Source organism: Marmota monax, unplaced genomic scaffold (assembly GCF_021218885.2).
Source record: "Marmota monax isolate L192 unplaced genomic scaffold, Marmota_monax_Labrador192_F-V1.1 WCK01_AAM20220418_F8-fsc00053, whole genome shotgun sequence".
NCBI lineage: Eukaryota > Metazoa > Chordata > Mammalia > Rodentia > Sciuridae > Marmota > Marmota monax.
In genome coordinates, this window is record NW_026693153.1 from 10302607 (window position 1) to 10327275 (window position 24669).

Consider the following 24669-nt stretch of genomic DNA (forward strand, 5'->3'; position numbering starts at 1 on the left):
CATTGGAGTGAAAGAATAAGGATCTCTGCTTTAAAGGGTCATTTAAATGTCAACTCGTCATAAGAAGGTGATATATGAAAGATGTATCACACAAAAAGATCTATCAGAAAGCTAGTACAATTGGCTATTTTTGTATTTCATCCACCATTATGGATTCTTTTACTGAAAGAAATGTGTAACAAAAATTACATGTTATATTAACAATTTATTTTTTAAAACTGTATTTTTGATCAATTTAAATTATGAGTGGCTAAATCTAGTTATTTATTTCTAAAGTACTAATATGGTAGGACATGACATTTACTGAGAATCTATTTTAGAATTAAAGCAGTAATTTAAGTCTGTACTATTTAATGAGATTTCAACTTAAATCTCTCGGACTTTAACCTCACTATAGTTTATCAAAATTTCACATAAAGACAATTAATTATTTTAACTTATACTACATTTGCAGTACTAATTATTTGAGGACTTGAAAACATGTTATACATTTTTAGCACATCTATAAAGATTTAGCTTAGTCAAATAAAAGAAGCTATTGAACCCCATAATATTTTAACGTGAGATTTTAATTCATGGTTTCTAAAAGTAGTTTTTAAAAAGTGAATAAATTTTTAAAATAGAATAAACCATTCCTGATTTTGAAGATCTAGATTGCAAACATTAAGTGGTTGCATTATGAAAAGATGTAAATTTGATATTTGTTCATCATCAGTAACTGCACATGATTTAAGGTAGTGGCCTTGTTTTCCTGTCTTTTCTGAATGTTTCCTGGAGGCACCATTGATTGATGTCACCAGAGTGATCATGATAGAAACATTCAACTCTTTTGAAATAAGCATTCTTAATTCCACGACTCTCATTCTTTTGGAAAGGAGTCTTCTATTTAATGGCCCAAAGTTTTCACAGCATTCTGTGAGAGAATGACAGCAGGACTCTCAGATTATCTTGGAAATGCATCCAAAATATAAATAATCTCATATATTATATTTCTTTTAATGGTTCCTGTAAGAATAATGGCCATTGATGCATAATACTTGTCTACTCTATTAGAAGTACAGAATTGAAAAAAGAATGGATGAAGCTGGGTTTGGATGATAAATTTGCAAACTAGAAATGAGTAGGAATGATCTAACTGGAATGCACTACTGAAAGTCTCCCTATCTATAAAAAGTGATGATGCAGAGAAAGTGAACTTCCATCTCCTAAAGTGTAATTTATTTTTTCTATTTACCTTTTAAATAAGCTAACATTTACACTGGCAGTAGGAAGTTTTTAGGTAAGACATATGGAAGACCAAGGGGAAAGAGTTAGTTAAATAATACAAGAGGAATGGAAAGTTCTTAGAGATCTTTAAAACAGGATAAAAAATAATATTTATTTGAAAAGGATACATGTGCACCCACCTGACTAGTAAGTAGCTCAGTTCCACATTGTCTTGAAATTCTTTTAAGCATATAGAAATTATTGCCTGACAATATAAATGTGAAACTAATATGAGCTGGCAGCAGTTAGGATAATAAAATTCACATGATGAAAAATAATTTATTTTAGGAAATAATTTTGCACATCAATTGTAGTTTAAATTTAAATGTATAATTAAGTAGCATTTCAACTAGAGCTTAGTTGTTCTCTTTTTAATAAATATATCTCACATTTTGTAACACAGCTCAATAAAAACAGTAGTTGAACATTTTAAATATTTAAAACTGCTCAGCACATTAAACATATCTTCTCATAAAGACAGAATAAAGAATCTCTTCCTCATTTCTAGCACTGTGAATGTGCAATTTCCTATCTACAACTGTTCAACATATTTATTTTTATGAATATAATAAAAACAAAAATCAAATTATGAGATATAAAATAACTATTAAATAAACTTGTTAAAATGTAATCTGAACCCATAGATAGATAATGGTCAACAATCTACTATTTACTTAGACAATATTTGAAGTAGGAAGTCAAAATAGGTGGGCATCCATTAACCTGAGCATTATAAAGTAAAAAGTAACATGTATTTTAGAAATTTAGTGATTCAGCAGAAGTGTAAAACCAGTTTTTTAAAGACAAAATGAAAGATAAAGTGCATTTCTATTCACATATTATAAGTATATTCATTGTTGTTAGAATTTCCTGTAATAAAAAACCATCTAAATGTAGGCTGAATCCTACTTAAAAGAAGAAGCACAAATAATTTCAATGAGTTATGTTATTATTTTGAGGAAAAACCCACATTTCAATCTTAGGGCAGACTTCATATTGTATTTTCACAACATACATATAGCTGAGCACAAAGGTATCAATAACTGAAACCTACCCTCAGGTCTGTTAGAATGTCAAAATGATTAGAATAGCATTAGGCAAATTATAGAATTACCTTTCAATTTTTGTTTGTTCCTTTTTTAACCTTTTATTACTAAAAGCTTTGCTGACTGCCTAACAGAATAAATGTAAAGTCAAACAACTAGGCTTTCTTTCATAAAAATAGGTAAGTGAAACGTCAACATTCACTGTCATATCACTATTTAATAATTTATTACATCATTCAGGGCATTGCATACTAAGTAATATTTCAGGCATTCAGTTTTTGAAAATGTATATTGAATCTGATATCATATATTTAATTTACTCTTTTTTTTTTTAAGTCAGGCTCTCACTTTCACATCTCAAAAAGTGGGCTGCCAGCTGTTCCATAGAAGGCACCATGTCTCACTCAAACATGTATCTTGGAGTGTCACAGTCAGTGAATGTGTTTGCTGAGTAATACATAGGAGTTAGTTGGAAAAGCAATGGCATTACTCTTCTGTAAAATGTTTTCAGGACTGGCCTCATGACTGTATAACCTGTGCAGTTGCAGAGCTCCCACAAGCCCAGTGGGTTTAATGCCCAGTTACAGCCACACTGAAAGTTTTAATAGTTTTTATGTTTCCACTCAATGTTTTGTAAGTTAAGCCGAATGAGTCTATGGAACATGCACTGGGAGATTGAAGACCACGTTCCAGGCAACCCCCTTACCATAGCCACAGGATGGGTTCTCCCAGGCATACTCCCCTCCTCTCAGCCATGCAGTCTTCCAATCTCTGACCCTGTCCAATGGGTTAATCTATGTGGGTTAGTAAATGCTTTGATCTCACAGATGGTGGACAGCATTCTTGGGATGCACCCTGCTTCCAGTTGCAGATATGGACACAATGGGATATGGACATTATGGAAAGTCTAGGTTGGGTCTGCTAGACCTTGGATATCTAGGTATGTGTTATGCAGATGTCATGTCAGTAGGGATGTCCCTTTCACCCAACCTATTCCAGGGAAGAGCAGCTCTAGGGAAGAGGTTTAAAGACCATTGGTGGCTTTTGTTTTCAGTTGAAGAGGCTTCATGAGGAAGGATCCCTGGGAACCTGGGAGCATCTTCATTCTCCTGCTTGAGTATGCTTAGTACTGAGGGAATGTTCCATGTGTGGGCTCAATTTCTCAGGGACTATATTCTTCCTTTTAATCTTCATGTTTCCGGCTGACATTTCTCTGTTCTAACCTACTTGAGACAATTTTTTGGGCAAGTGTTGGGGGTTGGTTGACTACAGAAAAATGAATAGTGTAATTTCAATTATTTTGTATGAGACAGATGCTTTTATATTAGCATTTAATAGTGGCATTGAGCTGTTTAAAGGTCAATGGTAAATTTTATGCTAATAATTTATAATTTTACTTTTTTTTTTTTTTTACAAATATGGACATTAAATGGGAAATAAGTAGCACCATGATAAACAGAAGAGATTTATATTTTAGTACCTTTTATGGCCCTTTTTTCTTGCTTTTTGAACAAAGGGTCCTGCATTTTCCCTTTTCACTAGGCATCACAAATTATGTAGCTGGAACTGACTGTTTTAGAATCCAAACCAACAGAAAAGTGCTGAGGAATACATGGAAGGAAAAAACACTATTTAATCTGAAGATGCTATATGGAATTCATTTGATTAAAGATCAGCAATCAGTTTTTCAATCATTACAATTTAAGTAATAAATTATTAAGTATAAAGAAATATCACATTTTAATGATAATCAGAATATCTGTCAACCTTGAAAATCTTCTACACAATAATGTGCATTTAATCCTTATTAATGATTATTTCAAAATAATAGTCTTTTAGAAAACATATTTTAAAAACCCACTGTTTAATAGTAACTACATATGAAAGAGTTATTTTAACTTTTTTGTAGCCAGTGTTTGGTTAATGAAATCAAATTAGCTTCTGTTTTCGAAACAACAAATTGCACTGAAATTGGGCTAAAGAGCTTTTTAGACAATTGTCTCACCATAAAGTGGAACCTTACATCCTATGATGGGTATAGAATACACAGAACATGTTCATATACACTAATGTTCAATTTAGTTAAACATCTACTAACCACTCTCATTTTTTACAAAATTTAAAGCATTTTATTAATCAATTCCTAATATACCATTAAAATTGTCAATGCAATAGAAAAATCAACAAAACAGCAATTGTATCTATTATTTTATACTGAGTTATCTTTCCTGCAAAATGTGCAAATGAGAATTCCTCAAAGAAAACAACTGATGACTGTAAAAGCAAGTGGCCTGAAATCAAGTTCGGGAGTAAACACATTTCTCTTGGAATGTATGATCACCAAGAAGAAAGCATGATTGCTGTTAAAGAATGGGTTAGTGTTGATTTAAACCTTTTGCTGAAAATTCTGCAGGCACAGCCTCAGAGGATTTAATGTGCATGAAATTCAGTATATGCCAAAGACTACATAGGCAGTAATCGTTTCTTGTTACTTTTCAGACCTATTTTTGCTTGAATTTAAGGCTTTGCCCTTTTTCTACACAGTGCCTGGAATATTAAAAATGAAATATATTCTCCTCGAATCATGACCTGTTCAAGTATCATGTTATCAAGGGATATTTTGGTTTCCTTTCATAACCCCTCTCCCCCATTTACTTTAAAATTTCTTACTCTATTTAATTCTTCATGGGATATATCACAACTCGCCACTAAAATAGTATGCCTACAAAGGCAGACATTGGTAACTGTTAACTGTTCATTTATTCCCTTATATTTTTATATGCTCAGCACATAGAACAGTTCCCGGTGATAGCAAATATTCAATAAAGAGCAGCTGGTTTGGTATTGTACACAACTTTTTGGGACAGGGTTCAGTTTCTCCAGCTGCTGGCTAGGGGTTAAGTCACTGACTAATCCTCACCATATTAATTTCTAAGGCCTTAGGTCCTTTTTTAATATATCATTCAGTTCCTCAAAAGACACATAAAAAGTGACATTAGACCTAGAAATAAAATGATATTTCATAGGGGAAAAATTAAGCCTATAATATCCAGATTTTATTTAATTTAATGTTTAGTAGCACCATAAAATTATTTAACAATGATTAACTCAACGGACATTTCAACTATCTTCCATAAATAAAATATTGAATGCACTTTTCAGGGAATAATACTTTGCCTTAGGAGATAGGAAATCTTATATATCAATATAAGGTGTCTGTAACTTATGAAGTTGTAATTTGCTTATGTATAAGAAATAAGAAAAATACAAATAATATAGCATTTCTCCTAGGTAAAAAAAAAATCATGACTATTTCCTATTTTCAAAAACAAAACAAAACTTATGCCACTGGTTTATGTTTAATTCATTACTAATAACCATTTGAAGCTTTCATGCTTAGTTTTTTTAATTTGAATAGAGTTGCACAAGTTTTAGAACACTATTTATCAGTATTTCTGAGGACGACAGGGATTGTGAGAGATACTCAGAAATAAATTGTATTAAAATACAGGCATAAAAATGAATGAATGCATATAGTGTCCCTAATTACCTACTCTAGCTGTACACTAAAAAGCTTGGGATTTGAAATAGAAGGTATTTCCAAAATGCAGTGAACTGTACAAAAAAATATCAAGTTTATGAATATATAGAGACTTTTGTTGATTTAAATCTATTTTCAATGTCAGTTCAATTAATTATTGCTGATAGCAGAATTATATGAGATCTGCAATCAGATGTGAGCCTAAGGCAGACCTATATAGTCACCCAAGGTCAGAGACAGGGGTGTTGTATTATTTTAAGAAGGCCATGAGTCAGACAAGTTGCTTTTGACAATAATTGCTTTAAAGACCCTTTAGCAAATATCAGCAGAATTGGTTTGTAATTTAGCATGTCTTTCACTTTGAACATACTCCTTAAAGGTTTTTGCATATGTCAGGATTTCTATAAACATGATTTGTTTCAGGTTGACTATCCATGATTAACACTTTCCTTTACTGCTTACTACCTGAATAATTACTTTTTACTGAACTACACACCTTAGTTTTCTTATCATGCACCGAAGATTAAAATCAAATGTTTTCTAGGTGCTGCTTTCTTGTTTTGCTCTCTAATGAAACACCTTTCAAGCACATTTAAATAAACTGTGAAAAAGGAAGGTTACAAATATAGCTCTAAGGGATTGGGAAAGTTGGTTAATTAAGATTTATTGCAAAGATTCCTAATTATGAGAGTCATAGTCTTAACTCTATAATCTTATTTATCCAACTGGAATAAAATAATCAAGGAACATTGCTCCTAACTACAGCTGTTATTCTATGTGATTTGGAAAGACTTTTCTTAAAGCATTGGTTTAATTATAAACAGACAGCAAACAATTAAGTCAGGATTGTTTAATGTGGTTTTCTTAATATTTTTTAAATATGAGAAAATAAACTCATTGGAAAGAAAAGGCAAGCCAGCACAAACTTCTTCTTTAGTTTCATGTCCCACACTATGCATACATACAGTAGAAAAGCATTACTAATACAATTATCTATAATTTTTGTTGTCTAATATTTTTCTTCCATGCTCATACAAGTATGACCTCATGAACACTTTTATTATTCTGCTTTCTTTTCTCCACCTGTGGTTCTTGCAATGTATCACTGTCTTCTAATAAATGATTGATTTCCTAACTTGTTTCATCTATTTTACAGACACCAAATTTTATATTAACTTTTTAGATTCTCCCCCTAAACCTGTTTTACCTTTGTTAAATATAAAATATATACATATAATATATAAAACATACATTATACATAATACAAAATACATATAATATATAATATAAAAATTATCACATGTTATATTTGTGTGTGTGTATATGTGTGTGTGTGTGTGAATACATTAACAATCTAGTTCCTCAATTTCTCAGACCTTGTGTTGTTCCTTTTATTTAGAATTCCTTGTTTTTCTCCAAGGCTCATTTTGCCTTATCACATTCCACTCACCCCTCAGAACAGAACCCAAACTAAATATTACTTTCTTGGGAAGATCTACTCTTATCCTCCAGCATTCTGGGTTTCTCTTTAGCTGAATTTACACAGCACTAATTACATTTTTTGTGTGAAATTATTCACTATTGGCCTTTCCAGACTTTAAAGTTCATGAGGGCCCACTAGACATTGTACAAAAGGAATATACTCAAAAATATGTTGAATGTGTTGACAACTTCTGAATCACACTTATCACTGTCCATTTGGCATAAATTAATGATATGGAATCTACAGAATAAAAAGCAAACCATTTTTCTGTGGTCACTTTGATCCAATGAAGTTGTGATATGTATCAGATAACTATGGGAATTGCCTCTCATTCACTTGAAAGAGAATTCTTTCTCAAAGACACTCCAAGTGAAGTGACAGTAAATCCTTTCCTCTATTTGAGCTGTGAAATTACCTTATTAAAGGCTTGTACACAATGATGACAATTGAGATTTGGTTCTAGGACACTCAGGTTTTTAAAAACTCTTTTTAAATTCAACACTGAGTCCTGACCACTTTAAATAACATGTGGCATACTCACAAATTTAATTATTTCATATCTTACCCTTGCCTGGAACATCTGCATTTTCACAGATGTGATTCTCTCAGAATCTCAGACACAAAGAAGCTTTCTTGTTATCATCACATGGGGGTAGTTGTTCAGACATAAGGCTGGCCATCATATTTTATTAAATATATATGTGGCAGTTTTAGTTGAGGATTTTTATGTATTTTCCAACAAAATTTAAATATATATAGATTCTTAATTACTATTTATATCTACAATAAAGTCAAACTAACAATAATTATTTTTTAATATTTTTCAACTAGGATGTACTGGTGAGGGTTATTTAATGATATCATCCTTTCAGAACAAATAGTCTCAATATGTGAATACATATTGTATTTTATTTCAAGATCAATACATGTCTTATATACATTAATATACTTTTAATGAAATAGCTCATTTTAAAATTGAAAACCAACTTATATTCTATTCTAACGAGTTGAAAAGTAGACTAAACTGTCTTATAATCCTAGAATGAAAGGATACTGTATCTGTTTGAAATTATGTAAATATATTTGTTTTTTCACATTAAAGATGTTTTGTTATGTCCTAAATTTAATTATTTTCACCCCATAGCTAAGAATGGTTATACTGGGATGTATATATATATATATATATATATATATATATATATATATTTATATATTTATATGTATATATTTCATGTATATATGTATTCTATATGTATATGATATATAGTATAATATATATGTATGTGTATATGTATATATACATAAATGTGTGTGTGTGTGTATGTATTTTTTTTCTTTTTTGGTTCCAGGGATTGAACCCAAGAGCACTTAACATTAAACCACATACCAAGCCCTTTTTATTTTTTTTTTTATTTTGAAGTAGGGTCTCACTAGGTTTCTTGCTAATTTGCTGAGACTGGCTTTGTACCTGTGATCTTCCTGCCTCAGCCTCCAGATATGCTGGGATTATAAGAATGTGCCACTTTACCTAGCCAACTGGCATATACTTTTGTTTTAGGTGACAGCAATAAAGGTCTCAGAAATAAACAGCTAAAGCAGAGAGAACAGAAGACCCTAATGTGCTTTTCAATGACGACACAGTTAACAAGGTTTTATACCTACTAAAAGAGAATGGGCAATAAAAAAAAAAGAAAATGAGAATTCCATTTTGAACAAATTTAAATCAAATTCTATGATGTAAAGCTATTTTTCAAATGAAAGGGGAAATTTCTTAATAAATGCAGAAACTATAATTGTACAATAGTATTTGGCTTTGCTTTATTTATTAAAGGCATTTCTGCAGATTATCAGCAAGCAGCTTTCCATGTATTTTGAATTAACTTCACATCCATTTCATATGCTTTTAGTAACATTTTGAAGTTTTCTTCCCATACACTTTGTAGGTTCAAATAATAATAACATTTTTAACTTTGTGTTGTAAAGAAATTTTAGGTTCAAAGAAATTTGTAAACTTAAATAGGAAAATCCTGTACATCCTTTTTGTCTAGCTTCTTCCAATGTCAACTATTTGCATAGTACAACAAGAAAACTGAAAGTTGATATTAGTACAATCCAGATTGTTTGTGTAGTATGTGTGTGTGTGTGAGGGGGGCAACTCTATGCTTATTATGACATACATAGCTTCCTGAAACTACCACCACAATCAAGAAATACAAATGTGTCATTCCCAGAGGGCTCCTTCCCGCTATCCCTTTATATCCCCATCAGTCTCCCCCAAATCTCTAAACGCTGACAAAATCACTAATCTGTTATTCTCCATCTCTACAGATATGCTATTTTAAGAATGTTCTATGAGTAGAATTACATAGTATGCATCTTTTCAAAATTAGTATTTTCAATTAGCACAGTATCTTGAGGCCCATCTAACTTGCATGTATCAATACTTGATTCATTTTTAATATTGAGTAGTATTCCAACACATTCAATTTGTTTTTTTAAAAACAACTATCTGCTGTTAGATTATATTTGGGTTGAATTGTGCATATCCTTCTTCCCCTTAAAATTCATGTGGAATTCCTAAACTTCAGCACCATATGTAGAGAAAGGGCATAAAGAGTAATTAAGGTAAAAGGAGGTTCTATGAGCGAGACCTAATATCTGACATGTTTATAAGTAGAGTATATTAGAAAAATCTTGTGAAGGTGTGTGAGAAAATAGTCACCTTTATATATGCCAAGGGAGAAGCCTCAGAATGAAATCAACCCTGCTGACAACTTGATGTTGGACTTTGAGCCTACAAAACTGTCAGAAATAAATGTATACTTTTTATGTACATATAAATGTATTTTTATGTACATACACATACATACACACACAGTATGAATATTTTATTTTTATGTTGTATTTGCTATTACTTTCCCTACCAAACTAAAATGGTGCATGAAACTAGTTTTGTCTTTATAAATTTATATCATATCCATGTACTCATTTATAATACCTTTCTTTTTAGGAGGTGTTGGGACTGAATCCAAGTCCTCATGCATGCTAGGCAAGCACTCTACCACTGAGCTCAATGTATAGCCTTATTCATAAAACCTTCTGCTGTAAGGTAACCACCCATGTATCCATATAATTTGTAAACACACCTTTAAAAAAGTTTTCTTTTTATCTCTGAAGCTTTTCCTATATCATGTTCAAAAATATTATGTATACACATATAAAAATCATGAAAGTTTTTGTGGTTGACAACAGCACAATAAAAAATTTATAGGGTTATAAAGGGAATATTTAATCGAATTTATCAGATTTTTGAAACAGTTTATTTTTCATTAACTATAAACAAACAGCATTTGCATACATTTCTCTATATATAACATTTATATATGCATACTGTGTGTGTGTATACACATATACATACACATACATACACACACAGTATGAATTTTTACTATTTTTTAGAGTGGATAAGGCTGGCTGGAATGCTTTTACAATACAGAGAAGACTTATAATTAAAATAACTTCTTACTATTTGCTTTATTTGACATGGAAAAGGAATAGCAGCATAAGAGGCAATTAAAATTCAATTCATTTAGTAACATTATTTATGACTGATGTTTGATGTTTTATGGACTTATTAAAAGATATTGTTATATGATTATATTAAAAATAAATACATATATATTAGGGAGAAGCATTTTATCTTATTAGCCTTATTGCTAAGAAGAAATATCAAAAATATCATTGTGTGTGTTAAGAAAAGAACATAAACCAAAAATTCTTGTTTTGTCCTGCATAGCATATATGTTTGCACTGTGCCTAGGGTGTACGTCCATCAGGGATACTGTGCATAAAAAGAAATAATGTATCTTTTTTAATTAGATATTGATAGACTTTTATTTATTTATTTATTTATTTATATGTGGTTCTGAGAATCAAACCCAGTGCCTCGCACATGCTAGGCAAGTGCTCTACCACTTGAGCCACAACTCCAGCCCAAGGAATTATGAATCTTTTGAGAGAATAGCATTGGAACTTACCATCTTGATCCGTAGTCACTGTAATAGCTGTGAACGGTTTGGGAGAAAAACTCAACTCGGAAACTCCATTCATGGCTTCTATTTCAAAGGTGTAATTCACGTGAGACACAAAGTCAAGTACTACCACGGAATTGTTGATCAGGCCAGTGTGTCTTGGGATGAAGCGGAGTCCTCCACCACAGTCCTCACACTGGCTGGGTTCTAAGCCACATTTCTTACAGATTATACTGTATGTGAGATCTTTTCTCCCTCCTGTATCACTTGGTGGGCTCCATTCCAAAATAAGGGCTGTTTCATTGATGTTAAAAACCACATTCCTAGGAGCTGAAGGTGGCCCTAGAGAAAAGCAATTAAAAAAACAAATGTACATGTATAGGACAATCAATCATGCTGCTAAATTGAAAACTTCATCAACAAGTATTTATTGGTCTTTTATAGCTCTTTCTCTAATAGAAATTATAAAGATTATATGATTAAACATATCTGATTATGCCTAGTGAGGAAAGAGTCTTTAGAAGGTGAAGGCAGTCTGTAGTCTAACTTTGAGTGTATGAATTCCAATATTTAATGCCAAATATAGCAAATCTCCAAAAGATATGGTAACTATATTTCTCAAATTTGCTGACTGAAGAATATACAACAAAATTTATTTTGAATTACATGATGGCTTCAATTATTATCTTACTAAATATATCATTAATTTCAAAATTTGAAAAATTAAAAACATGCACATGTATAATACATGGTGTTCAGATTTTTAATCTTCATACTATGGTTGGTATGTAGCTAAAATCTTCATTTATTACCTTTAACAATCACTCAGATTCTGTTTTCCAAAGATTGAGAATAAATGAACATGAATTTAGAGAGGGCAGAAAATGAAGAAGAGAAATGGAAATTGGGGCAGCAGAAACCCTTTATGAGTGCCTTGCCTATTTGAAGATATATAAGCATAATATGGCAGGGGTGAAAAGGAGCTATAAATAATATATATATAATATATATATCCTTTTAAAATTATGCCAATGATCATTTAGACTTATCTGAGTCCTTCAAACTTCAGTTTCCTATCATTCACTGATCATATATTACCTGAAGGTCTTCTCAGTGTCAGGCACTGTGCTAAGGGCTCTGTGTGAAGCACCACTGAATTCATAGGCTGTGAGAACAGCGCTTACAATTAATATTTTAAAAAATAACTCACTGTACAAGTGGCTGAACAAACAACATATTTGTGCCATAATTTGAAAGGATTTGTTTTAAGAAATCTAAATCAACTCTCTAAATTTCTGTGGCCAAGAAAATCTACTTAGAAAATGGAAAAGAGTTTTTCTGCAACATGCTCTCTAGAAATTAGAATTTTGTGTAGGCTTCTTTTGGATTTCAAGCTATAGTCATTCATTCATTAAATAAATATTTTGTTTAGTGACTACTATGAGGTAGATACTATGCTAGATTTTCAACTCCGAGTGGTAAAACATGGCAGACTTTATTCTTTCTTTCTTTCTTTCTTTTTATTTACATTTAATGGACTGGTTAGATAAACATATGCATATAAAAAACAAATGAAATGTGAATTATAAAAAATATAATCATAGAAATTAAAGGATGGGAATTGAAATAAAAACTTTCAGTAGGACTCCCACTTTTAGTAACATTCTATGGAAGCCCTGTAGGTATGAGGGGAAGGGTGTGCAGAGGAATGGGAGGAATGTTAGAAATTAAAAGGCTATCATTTTCTGTCAGGAAAGATCTTTAAATAGTCATGGGACTGGCAGAAAAGCAATGTGGCTAGAGTATGTGGAATGAGTTTTATGGAACAGGAAAAGGCTATATTATGCTGGACTACTAAACTCACTGAAATGAACATGGAAATTCTCCTATGCACAACAGGAAGAAACAGATTTTATGCATGGAAGGAATGTGTTTTAAGAATAACATTTCAACTGCAATGGTCTGAATAAGAGGGGAAACAGCAGTGAGATCTGTAACTCAGAGTTAAAGTAGCATAATATTAGCTATAAATCCATATGATTGGCTTTGAAGTATGAAGAAGTGTTATATTTTCCTTTTTCTTTCTGCTAGATCCTCATTTCAGCAATCTGTAGGATAGGTTCCTTAGCCACCTGTATTCATGTTATCCACAGCTAGACCTAGAAATGTGATTGGTAGTGTTTCTAAAAGGTGCTGGGTGTCCATATTTATGCCATTTTGTATTCCAGAGGGTTTAGAGAAATGTCTACCTTCAATAAGTAAAACATGGAGAAAATAATGAACTTGAGCACAGGGGCAAAAGTGGTTTTTACCTTCAACCTAGACTTATGCCTGGGAGATAAAAATGCATTATCATTATCATAATAATGTCTTCCTACAGAATGACATATTCATATTGTTAGTTTTTCCTCTTATTTATAATGGAAAACATGAATTATTATTCACTTATATCTCCACGACTAGGGAGAATGTTATCAATTATGCTATGGGTGTCTACAAGTATATAACTGTCAGCCTGGAGATACTTAGAAAAAAACAGAAAGACCGACACCCCTCTTACTCAAGGGCCCTCATACCAATTTGCATGACGATTAAATAGCTTTTTAATTGCTGTTAAATTATGCCAGCTAAACTGTGATTTCATGCAAATATTAAGCTGTAATGACATGCAGTGAATCATTTACTAAGATTTAGAACTTGGAACAAAGAGAGACAATTAATTCTAATCCTCAGATTCACTAAATTATGTGTCACTGGGCTTTTATGAATGTGGCTGATTGCTTTGTTATCATTTGTAAATTATACAAAGATTATGTGACATGTTGAAAAAATAACCTGGCAGAAATAATCCTTTTGGAGACATCTGTATTAAAAACTTTCAGGGATTTCCTCATGTTGATTTTTTTTCTTTAACAAAACAAACAATTCACCTATGAAAAAATTCTCCACCCTTCACTCTTCAGACTAACTTTACAAGAAAAATGGCAATTTTTCTAATTTGCAACTAGCAAGTTTTCAAACTCCTCATACAATAAGTCTAACTGTATTACTCCTATTAGTTTATCTCTAATGTTATTTTCTACTAGTGTTTCTACTAGAAAACAGTTCTTTGCTTCAATTTTGATTTCCTCTTAACACTTCTACAGAATAAAGAAATAGTTTTTTAACAGTGAAACTTATGAGAAGCTTCTAGCAATAGTGTCTCTTCCCTGCCCGGGAAAGCCTTTGGCATGGCAGACTCCCATCTTCCTGAATAGCAGAAACCAATCATACATGATTTTTATTCCATTTTATTTTGTTTTCAGTTTTTATGTAAAATTTTAAAAACATAAATGTGTTCCTCAAATATATCTGTACAGTGTGTTTAATCCCAAGTGACACCAAATCAAATTGAGTTCAGTGCTTGAGTAAGACTCCACTGGCAGACTGATGCTTGAGACAAAATGTAACAAAATTGCTTCACTTTGTTGACTCTAACATTTCCACAACATTTGTTCATAAGATCTTATTTTCCCAAAAGCAACTGGAGAGATACTAGCACTGTGCAGAACATCCTTAAATAAAGGCTAAATCAGGAGAAGAACAAGCTTAAGGGTAATATCTCAGATACTGCTTCACATGGTGTAAATTTATATTTTATGTTTATAATTATAAAATATGTTAACTGATAAATGGGCCTTTTTCATATTAATTGAAAAAGTATTGCTCACATTTTTAACTCTATTGCTAATGGTGGTTTGCTGATGCATTTTTTGATCTTAAGAACAAAAAAAGTTTTGATCTGAGGATAGAAAGTTATGAAAGAGTGTTGTTTTAAATTCTATTTGACCAGTTCTTAAGTTACTACCTTCATTAGTTTAATGACTAACCAGGAAGCACTGGTACAGTTTTCCTAATAGAAAGCAAATTTATTCATGTTTGAGCTTATGAAGGAGGTATGCTAACCTGAGTCAAAGAAACATTAAAAACACATACTGAACTATTTAAAAATGTTTACGTAAATACTTTTGCAAATGAGTAAGACTGTAGTATTTACAAAAGGAAAATAAATACATTGGTACAAATAAAATAGTACAATCTTAGACATTAATATTGTATTAAAATATGTTTCTATGTTTACAAAAAGACACAATTTAAAACATTTACCCATTGTGTCACTATTAATTTTAACTTTTATTTATAGTCATATTGTAAATCTAACATGCTTTGAATGTAATCTTTTAAAAATGTATATAATAGAATCATTTGTAAATAAAAATTTGTATCTTCCCCCTCTAAACCACTTCTTGCTCTATGCATAATTTATTTTTTAATTAGATATTTGGAAAATTATGTCAATTAATGACAAAACTGAAACTCTAACGTGGACACTATGAATGAAGTATATCCATTCATTGAGGTTAATATATAGGTCCAAATATTATGCGAAAGTCATGAAGCTATTTAGCCTAGAATGATGTATCACTGTTTTACATTTAGATTTGTTTTTAAACTCTACCACATTGTGCTCTGCCTAGAGACAGAATGTGTGGCAAATAAATATTAAAAAAGTATTTTATGTAGTTCTTTTATTTCAAAGTATTGTCAAATATGAATTTTCAAAACACAAAATCAGTAAGAATTGTGTTTTTCTTAGAAGAGACACCCTTAATAATCCTTAGAGCATTTAATAATTTTATTTATGAAAGACCAATTAAAATTTAAGTTTTCAAGGTAAATATTCCTCAAAATTCAGCAGCATGTATACTTCATATCCTTTGCATTCTATGTAAAAACAGATGGCTTCTCATTATCTTCAATATTTTTATACCTACTTTCAGTAAATAAATTAATTTTTTATCCATTAGTGTACTAATAGTACCACGATTAAAGATTTGTATGATTTTTTGATTTTCTATTATTCCTAAAATTCATAATTAAAGAAAACAAATATCAAAAAGAAACAAATAGACAAAGTATCATTAATTTCTAAAATAAGATCTAAAAAAATAAAATAAAATAAGATCTAAACTACACAGTTTTATATGTAAGTGTTCATAAGCAGGCCCTGGCCATTTCTTAGCTTCTTATCCCTTTTTTCTGCTTCTCAATGCTTCTACACATGCTGTTCCTAAATTGCTTTTACCTCTTTTTGCTTTGTGGGAAACTCCTACTGATTCTTCATGTTTGGATTTAGGTGCAACCCTCTTTATGAAAACTCCCTGCTATCCTAAGGCAGAATTGGTCACTTTTTTTGGGGGGGGGAAACTAAGGATTGAATCCAGAAGTTCTTAATCCTCATCCAGTTTTATTTATTTTGAGACAGGGTCTCACTAAGTTTATGAAGCTGTTTTTGAATTTGTGATCCTCCTGATTCAGCCTCCCAATCTACTTGGATTACAGGCATGTGCCATTGCGCCTGGCAGAATCACTTTTAAACCTGTTAGGCATGTATTTAAGAAACATAGCTAATGCTAAAGAGTACATTTGGTATTTTCTGTGATTTATTTTATTCAATCATAATAACCCTATCAAGTAGCTGTAAACCTCCCCATAATTTTGCAAATAATCTAAATATTAAATTTAAGTACTTGCATTAATATTCACAAATATTATGATCCAGCTGGATCCAAAGGTAACATGTACTTTTAACTAAAGGAATGAATAATATGCATGGTTACGTGTAAACCTCAAAGAATTATATTTCCAAGAGTACAAATTTTAACAAATATTGGAAAGCAGAGAGTTCAAGATTATAATCTTTGTAAGGTCTGGTTACTGATTAAGGGTAGTGCTACATGATGTGAAAATCAATAGCACCAGAATAGAATATTTTAATCTTGGTGCTGAACTAATAAACACCCATAACAGAATGGGCAGCTATCATCTTGCTCTACCCATTGCCATTGAGGAATGAATAAAATCTTCCAAAAATTCAGTTCTGCAGACACTTGAAAACTTGAAAAGGAAATATTTGTATCCCCAAATTTCTACATCATAGAGTATGGGCATAATTATAACTTGAAAAGATTCCAAAATGGTAGTTATAAACTCAACTTATAAATGTAGGAAAAACAACAACATCCTACATCTTAATACTAGCCTCGGAATAACCAATTTTCAGGATTACAGAGATTTGTTATAACTGTTCAAATCAAGTGTAAAAGGAAAAAAGATGATATTGATTGGGACAGTCCTCTTGGAGTTTCTACTGCAGAGGATATGAATAAATTCATACTGGCAAGAAGTGGTAACTCAATTCTTCAACAGCAGTAGAATATTGTTTTAATATATCTTCTTATAAAAGAACCTTTCCCAAGTAATTGGTAAAAGAATATCTGCTGAAATAAAAAATTAAAGTCATTGTGCTTAAAAACTCCATGATACTAAAAAGACATCTTCTTTAGTCATCTATGCTGACAAAACTAGGATTCATTACATACAAGTTCTACTCAGGAATGTTGGGTCATTTTAATTTTTAAAATATAACACTGCAATAGAATGAGTGAATATTTAGAATTATTTTCTGTAAGAAGACAAGTATAAAATACTTTCTATTATAGGACAAGTATAAAATACCTCTAGCCTTCTAGAGATAATAAAACACATTTTTGCAACTACTCCTTTTCTGGTCTTTGTAAAATTATGCATGCTACCATGTGGTTACATGTATCACCCATCCAAGCAGTTGTGCTTTTTTATTGAGAGATGGAAAATCAAGGAGCCAGAATGGTTTCCTTCATGCAAAATTTAAATTTACAAAAGAAAGAAAAATAAATAGAGAGATGGGGGGTGGGAACAGACATAGCACACTGAGCTGGTGTGTATGTATTGTGAGCATCCTGTATTCACCATAAAGTGGGGGACCTAAGTAAAGCAGCTGACAAGTGGAAAGAACTCCTCTCCTGCTGCATCTAAACCACTATTTATTTATTCTACTCAAAAGAAGAGTGAGAGAATAATGACTTTCTAAAGTGGCCAATTATTCCAGCAATAAAGGAGCCATGCTTTACAATGTTAGCTTTAGAGCAAAAGTAAATTGAAGTTTTACGCTTTCTTCACAATCACTGTCATTGTATACCAAATACAAAGACATGGATATTTGCCTGTGTATTAGGAATGAAGTTGCAAGAAATTGTTTTTACTCACAAGGCATTTGATTACATGTTTAGATAATCACAACAAAACAAAATCCTTAATGGTGTGTATAAGAATTTTGCACACATTTGATTTATGTTTTTTGTTTAAACTTTTCTAAGTAACATAAAATTTTGTTAAATAATTGAATCTTCCAGTACCAAATAGTAGCTTTTTTTTTCTTTTAAAGTTACTCTATTAATTTAAACACATGAGAAATATCAAGGTAGAAATGCTCAGATCATGGAATTACATATATTTTTTCTAGTATCTCACTCATTCACCCTTGTACTCTTACTCCATTTCTCTGTATCTTTTCAATTTCAGCCTTTTCTGCTTGATAAGTACTTTTTTAGCAACTCTTTTTGTTCTACTTTGTTTCTCCAACTGCAGTGAGTATTTTCCCTTTGGGCCTGGAAAAATCTTAGATGGTTATTTTGATAAAGGACTTTTTGGCAAGCAGCAGGGTCTCCTGTGCTCCAAACAGCTCTCAGAAACCACCATAATTGACTGAGAACTGATACTTCAGAGGGTCCTCCATGGCTCAACTCATAAGTACAGAACATATATTAAGGAGTCACCTGAGAAATAAGGTGAAGAGTGTATGAAATAGATTCAGATATCAGAGAAGACATTCCATATTTTAGTTTAAATTTCTTATTCCTAATTTCCTCTGCATATCTTTTAGTTCATGCAAATGGAATATAATGAATTATTTTTTTAAAAAAGAAATGGGTTCGAATCTACAAGCATGCTGTTGGTGAAAGTGCACATAAGGACTGTTTCAGAAATGCTTATGTAGTTAAAGGAGAGGTGGAGGCAGACTGAGCCTTGACCTTGTATTTTTTTTTTATTGAAGTACAATTTGGGCAAAGAGCATTGGGGTTTGGGCAGTCTTTATTTAGAAATGGGAATATGATCAAGTTTTTGAGTTGTTCTTTGTTTTTGTTTTAAATATAGTAGTAAGTAATTATATGGAAAATTATTTGGGAGAGTTAGAAGGATACTTGCCAGTAGATTAAATTAACCCAAAAGAGAATCAAAGAATTTGACTAATTCATGAGCTAGAAACTGATGTGAAGGAATGGAGAGATGATATGCTAAAAAGGAGAAATGATAGAACATGTCAGGAGAAGGAGCAGGGGAAATGTTTATGCTTGGAAGCATGACCAAAGGAGGATTCATTGGGATAAGAAAAAAAGAGCCAGGGTAGATGAGCAAGTCAAGGTAGAAAGCAATGAAACTGGCTTTGGCAGGTTAAGCTTGAAGTTATTAGTTTTATCATCAAATATTTAGTGCCTCCTATATGCCAGTTGTTATTCTGAGTAGAGAAGATGCAGTTTAGAAAGAACATCTCTGAGCCCAAGATCTTTGTCATCAAGTGTGGGAAGAATGACAATAAACAAGGAAGCAAGTTTATAAATAAACCAGGTGATTTTCAAAGAATTATATAATCCACATATCATAAGACACAATGACAAAAAAAGTATAAGTAGAATGGATTCTATTTTTGAACGGGTGGTCAAAAAGTGCCCATGTTAAGAGCTGATATGTGATCCTGAATAGCTAAAGAAAACACTCATAAGAAATATTATATAGAACACATTCAAGTAGAAGAAACCACTTTCAAAAAGGAAAATAAGCTCAGTGTCTTTGAAGTGTAGTGGTTTAATAAACTAAGGGAGTATGAAGTGATACAAATTCAGAGGGGTGGGATGACCTCCACAGACATCAAGGTCATCAGATCCCATAATCAGTTGATAAGAAGACTTTGGATTTCAGGAGACCTCTCTAGGATGTAGACAAAAATATGAGCATCACTAATCTATGGATGGATTTGAAACTATGGGAGAGAAAGAGAACATGTGTCAAGAATGTAAAGAAGGGAACAAGAGGAGATTCAATATTTAACAGGTGAGCAAAAGAAGAGAAACCAACAAAGGCAACAGAAAAAATGCTCATAAAACTAGGAGGGTGAAATGGAGTTGCAATGTTTTAGAGTAAAAGAGAAGACACATTTTCCATGAAAAGAGTGTTTAGCAGAGTTAAATGTTATGAATAATGGAGAAAAAGAGTTTCTGATACAAAATGGCAAAGAACATCATTGGTGATCTTCTTAGATGTTTATAATGGCAGGAATAAAAATCCAGCTGCAGTAGAGTGAGCAGTAAAAGTCTAGATGCAATAACTTAAGAGAATATTAAAAGCAAAAAGAAAGCACTAAAGTGACTGCTTTTCCAAAGTGTTTGTTTTAGAGGAAAGAAAAACCAAACCAGAAGCATATATAATGATAGAAATTTGTGCATTGTATGTTGCAAGGAAGGAGTTAGTAGAAACAAAAACTTAAGACAAGAAATAAGTAATAACAGCCAGGTCGACAGAAGGTTGAAAGAGCAGCTCACTCCCACAATCTGAGAGATTAGACATGAACACAAGACATTTAGTTTTCAGATTGCAGTCATTTGAAATACATAAAATGCATTATGTTGATAAATCACATATATGTCTCAGATTTACAAAACCAAAGAGATAATAAAAGTCTTAATCGTGAAATCACATGCCCTGTTGTACCAGAAAATTTGGGGTTATTGTTTTTTTAGGGAGACGTTGGGAAACAGGGATTTTAGGGTTTTTTAAAGTCATATCCATTATATGTTCACTCACTATACCTATCATTGGGGTAAACACTAGTCAGTGCCTAGGAATTTTTTTTTTTTTTTTTTTTTGGTATTGGCAGTGAGATAATGAGAATATAGTAAAGAAGAAAATAGAGAGGGGCAATGGGCACTTCCCTTGTCTCCAATCTTAAAGAAATGTACTCACAAAACATCTGAAATCTATCTGCACTGTAGGCATGTAATCTATCCTGAATATTCCCCTTGCTTGTGGGAGCAGTGTGGCTTTCCTTTTCTTTTCCTTTTCATTTATTAATATTCTGTGAAATCACTGTTGAGAAGAGATTCTTAGAAAAGCCATTAGGCAGGGGGAGGCAAAGAGAATTTTGACAGTGGGGATTTAATCCAGGGCTTTGTGCATGCTAGGGAAGCACTCTGCCACAAAGCTACATCCTGGGCCCTGTGACTTTCCATTTTATCTTGCCCTCCACTCTCACCACTGCTGAAGTGCACATGGGTAATAAAATGTCCAAATCCTCTCCATTTAATCCTCCAACTTATTTCTCTGGAATTGGAAAATATTAGGGCCATTGTGGCCCTGGGGTTTACCACCTATGTGTGAAATCTTTTCCTGCTAGGCCATTTATTGGCTAAATATCATCCATTTCCAATATTTCCATCTTTAATTTAAAAAATATAGTAACCATACATTCAAAAATCTTAGTTACTTTTCTCCTTGCCCCAGTACTAAAGGAGAAATGTTTACTTTTAAACGCCTACAAGGTTCTCTGAAAGCAATGTTTTAAGTGCTATAGAGACAGAGGATCTGGAAGTTAATGGAATTTGTATCTATTAAAATTTGGCTATTGTTTGCATTTAATGAAAAACAGGAATATTTGATACCTTGTTGGATTCTCAGACTCAAAAGTTCTACATCTTGCTGTATTTACCGTGGACATCTTAAGTCCAATTGTTCAATTGTTGGGTAGGGTAGTTAGCCATGAACAGGTGGTTAGGGGAAAGGCCAATGAAGGACAACTGAAAACCACAGGAGACTTAACTTACAGACAAGTACCTGGAAGATGGCACCTGGTATATCAAAACCTCCCCCAACCTTAATTAAGAAAAACTACAGTTTCCCAGTTTCCAGACCAAGCGACCATGTCATCATTATCTCTTGTAGCCAAGTTTCCAGGACCCTCCCTTATTAGAACTATGTCACAATCCTCAAATCATCCCAATAGCCAAAACATCAAGACCTTCACAAAGAAAACTTGATGGTCCTATTCAAAGTATAGAAAAAACCAATTAAGAAGATGAAAAATTAGATAAAACAGGGAACTCGGTTTTCTTAAAAATTCCAAAATTGTGAGCACCATATAATCCTCTCTTTAGGTGGTCTATGTAGTGCCTATGCTGTAAGCTACACTCACATCTTAGTCTATTAAACTTTTGCTTACTATTCTGTGTTTCACTCAAATTCTTTTCTGTGGAGTCATGAGAATCAGCAAGGACAAGAGTGATTGCCCCCACTCTGCAGAGCAGGCCCCAGCCTTATAACACAATGACCTCCTAATGTGTTTTTTTTTTTTAATTTTCTTCTTCACAATCTAATCATTTAATTTTTAGGAGATATGATGTGTTTTGGAGTTCATGGTCCTTGCTTATTCTACATATATTGTAGGTGTCTCAGTATTAGTCAGAGTATAAATCAGAAAACATTAATGGTTCCAGATAGGCTTTAAGACATAGAGCTTAATATATCTTGTGAATGGGCTTAAAAATTGAGTATGTTCCTTTTTTTAGATGGGAGGAATAGAAATTATGGAAGCTGTGAGCCCAGCATAATAGTCTCAACATAAATTAGTATTCAACTATTAAATACTTTATTAGAAACTTTTCAAAATAAGTCATCAAATAACAACTTACTTTAACAAACATTTATGTGAATGTAGAATCTGCTACATGCAAAGTATCATTTTTAAGTACTTTTCAAATAACTTAATAATCACGACAGCAGTAAAAGGTATATATTTTTATCACTATATAGAGTGCAACTGAGATTAAGAGAGACTAAGTAATTCACCCAACTTTTCCTACCTAATAAGTACCAAGATTCACTCTCAGATAACCTAGCTGTGAAAGGAAGTGCACTTGCTATATACACTATGCTAAGTCTTTGCTAAACAAGTAAAAGAAGTCCTCAAGGAAATAACAGAAGAGGCTTGAGAAGAGATTTTTCTATGGCTGAACTAGGGAAACCTGATTAAGATTCCACATTTCACCTTTCTTTGGAGGTTCTTTATCTTGATCCCTGATGACAATTTAGGGGGCAGCATATGCCACTCCAAAATATGCCTCTTTGGCATAAAATTTTTTTGTTTGGCTTTGAGCTGATTATTTTGAGAAATTGCAGGTATAGGAAAAGCTTTGAAAACAGAGTTACTCTTTCCTAAGGAAAATGTACATTCATATGGAAAACCTCCTTTTGTAAGGGTGTCTATCTTTTGGGGAAGATAAGGATGACTAAACCATCAGACACTCTTACCCTAAGGAAAGCTGTGACCTAAACCTACACTACAGACTTGGCTTCTGATGCTTTTCTGAGCACCTCCCCATATTGACCCCTTCTAATACCCTGCATTATTGTTTCAGTTAAAAACGGCATTTTAGCCTGAATCAATTCCACTTGTTTAAGCTTTGCTTTTCTCTTCTTAATCTATCTTATGTTACAGGGGTCTGTCATCGCTGAAATCCATGAGAGAGAGAGAGAGAGAGAGAGAGAGAGAGAGAGAGAGAGCAAGAAAATTGTTTTTCTCTCCCCAATAGCAAAAATGGCACACTGTTCCCTATCTAAAACTTGCCCAAAGATGACAGAATCATAAATTTCTCTGCTTCCTCTTAGTCTGACAAAGGCAGGCTAGCATTTTTAAACTGTAATTTGTACTATCAAGTATTAAAAAGGGAAATAAAGAAATGATAAGCTGATAAATACATCTATATGATTCAACAACGAATTGAATAACTTTCCAGATTCATGTACATTGTTTGATCCTATATTTATCTCCTTAGCTAGTCTCTCCACACGATAGCCTTCCCAGCTACCTACTCTACTATACCTTGGAAGCATTCTATGAATGGCAACCAATTGATGCCCTCAATTTATGGCCAATAAATAAATAAATAGAGAAGATTCTCCTCTGTCACTTTGCTCAGTGTCCTACATAGGTTTTGAGGGATGCTCATCTCACAGGAATACAGCTGTTTGAAACAGTTCCTTTTAGCTAAGCTGGAGTGTGTTGTCCACAGTATAATATAATAATATGCAGTAAATATAAAAGAGGGATTACACATCTTTACTAATAAAATGTTTTTCTGTTAAAAACTATCTTCACAATTAAATGAGAACCAACAATATTCAGAATCTTTATTTTCTTTCTTATAAATTTAAAATCTTCTCTGGAAAAAAAATCTAAGTAGTTATTTTTCAGGTTGTAATTTTCTGAAGAAACAAGTCTTTCAGTATTTACAATCAGAAAGTAAAAATTATCGCTAATGAATGTGTTGAATT

The 24669-nt window shown here is 32.3% G+C and overlaps 1 protein-coding gene across 10 annotated transcripts in view; it reads right to left on the minus strand.

Annotated features, from left to right (window-relative positions):
* Epha6 (EPH receptor A6) overlaps nucleotides 1-24669 on the minus strand; it is an 850021-nt gene that overhangs the window by 476275 nt on the left and 349077 nt on the right. For 9 of the 10 annotated variants that reach the window (XM_058582914.1, XM_046455343.2, XM_046455344.2 and 6 more), the window contains one exon: nucleotides 11374-11709. The exons of the other annotated variant lie outside the window; for it this stretch is intronic. In XM_058582914.1, coding sequence (XP_058438897.1) covers nucleotides 11374-11709 — 336 coding nt within the window. The remainder of the gene's footprint in view (nucleotides 1-11373; nucleotides 11710-24669) is intronic. 10 annotated transcript variants of the gene reach the window in all.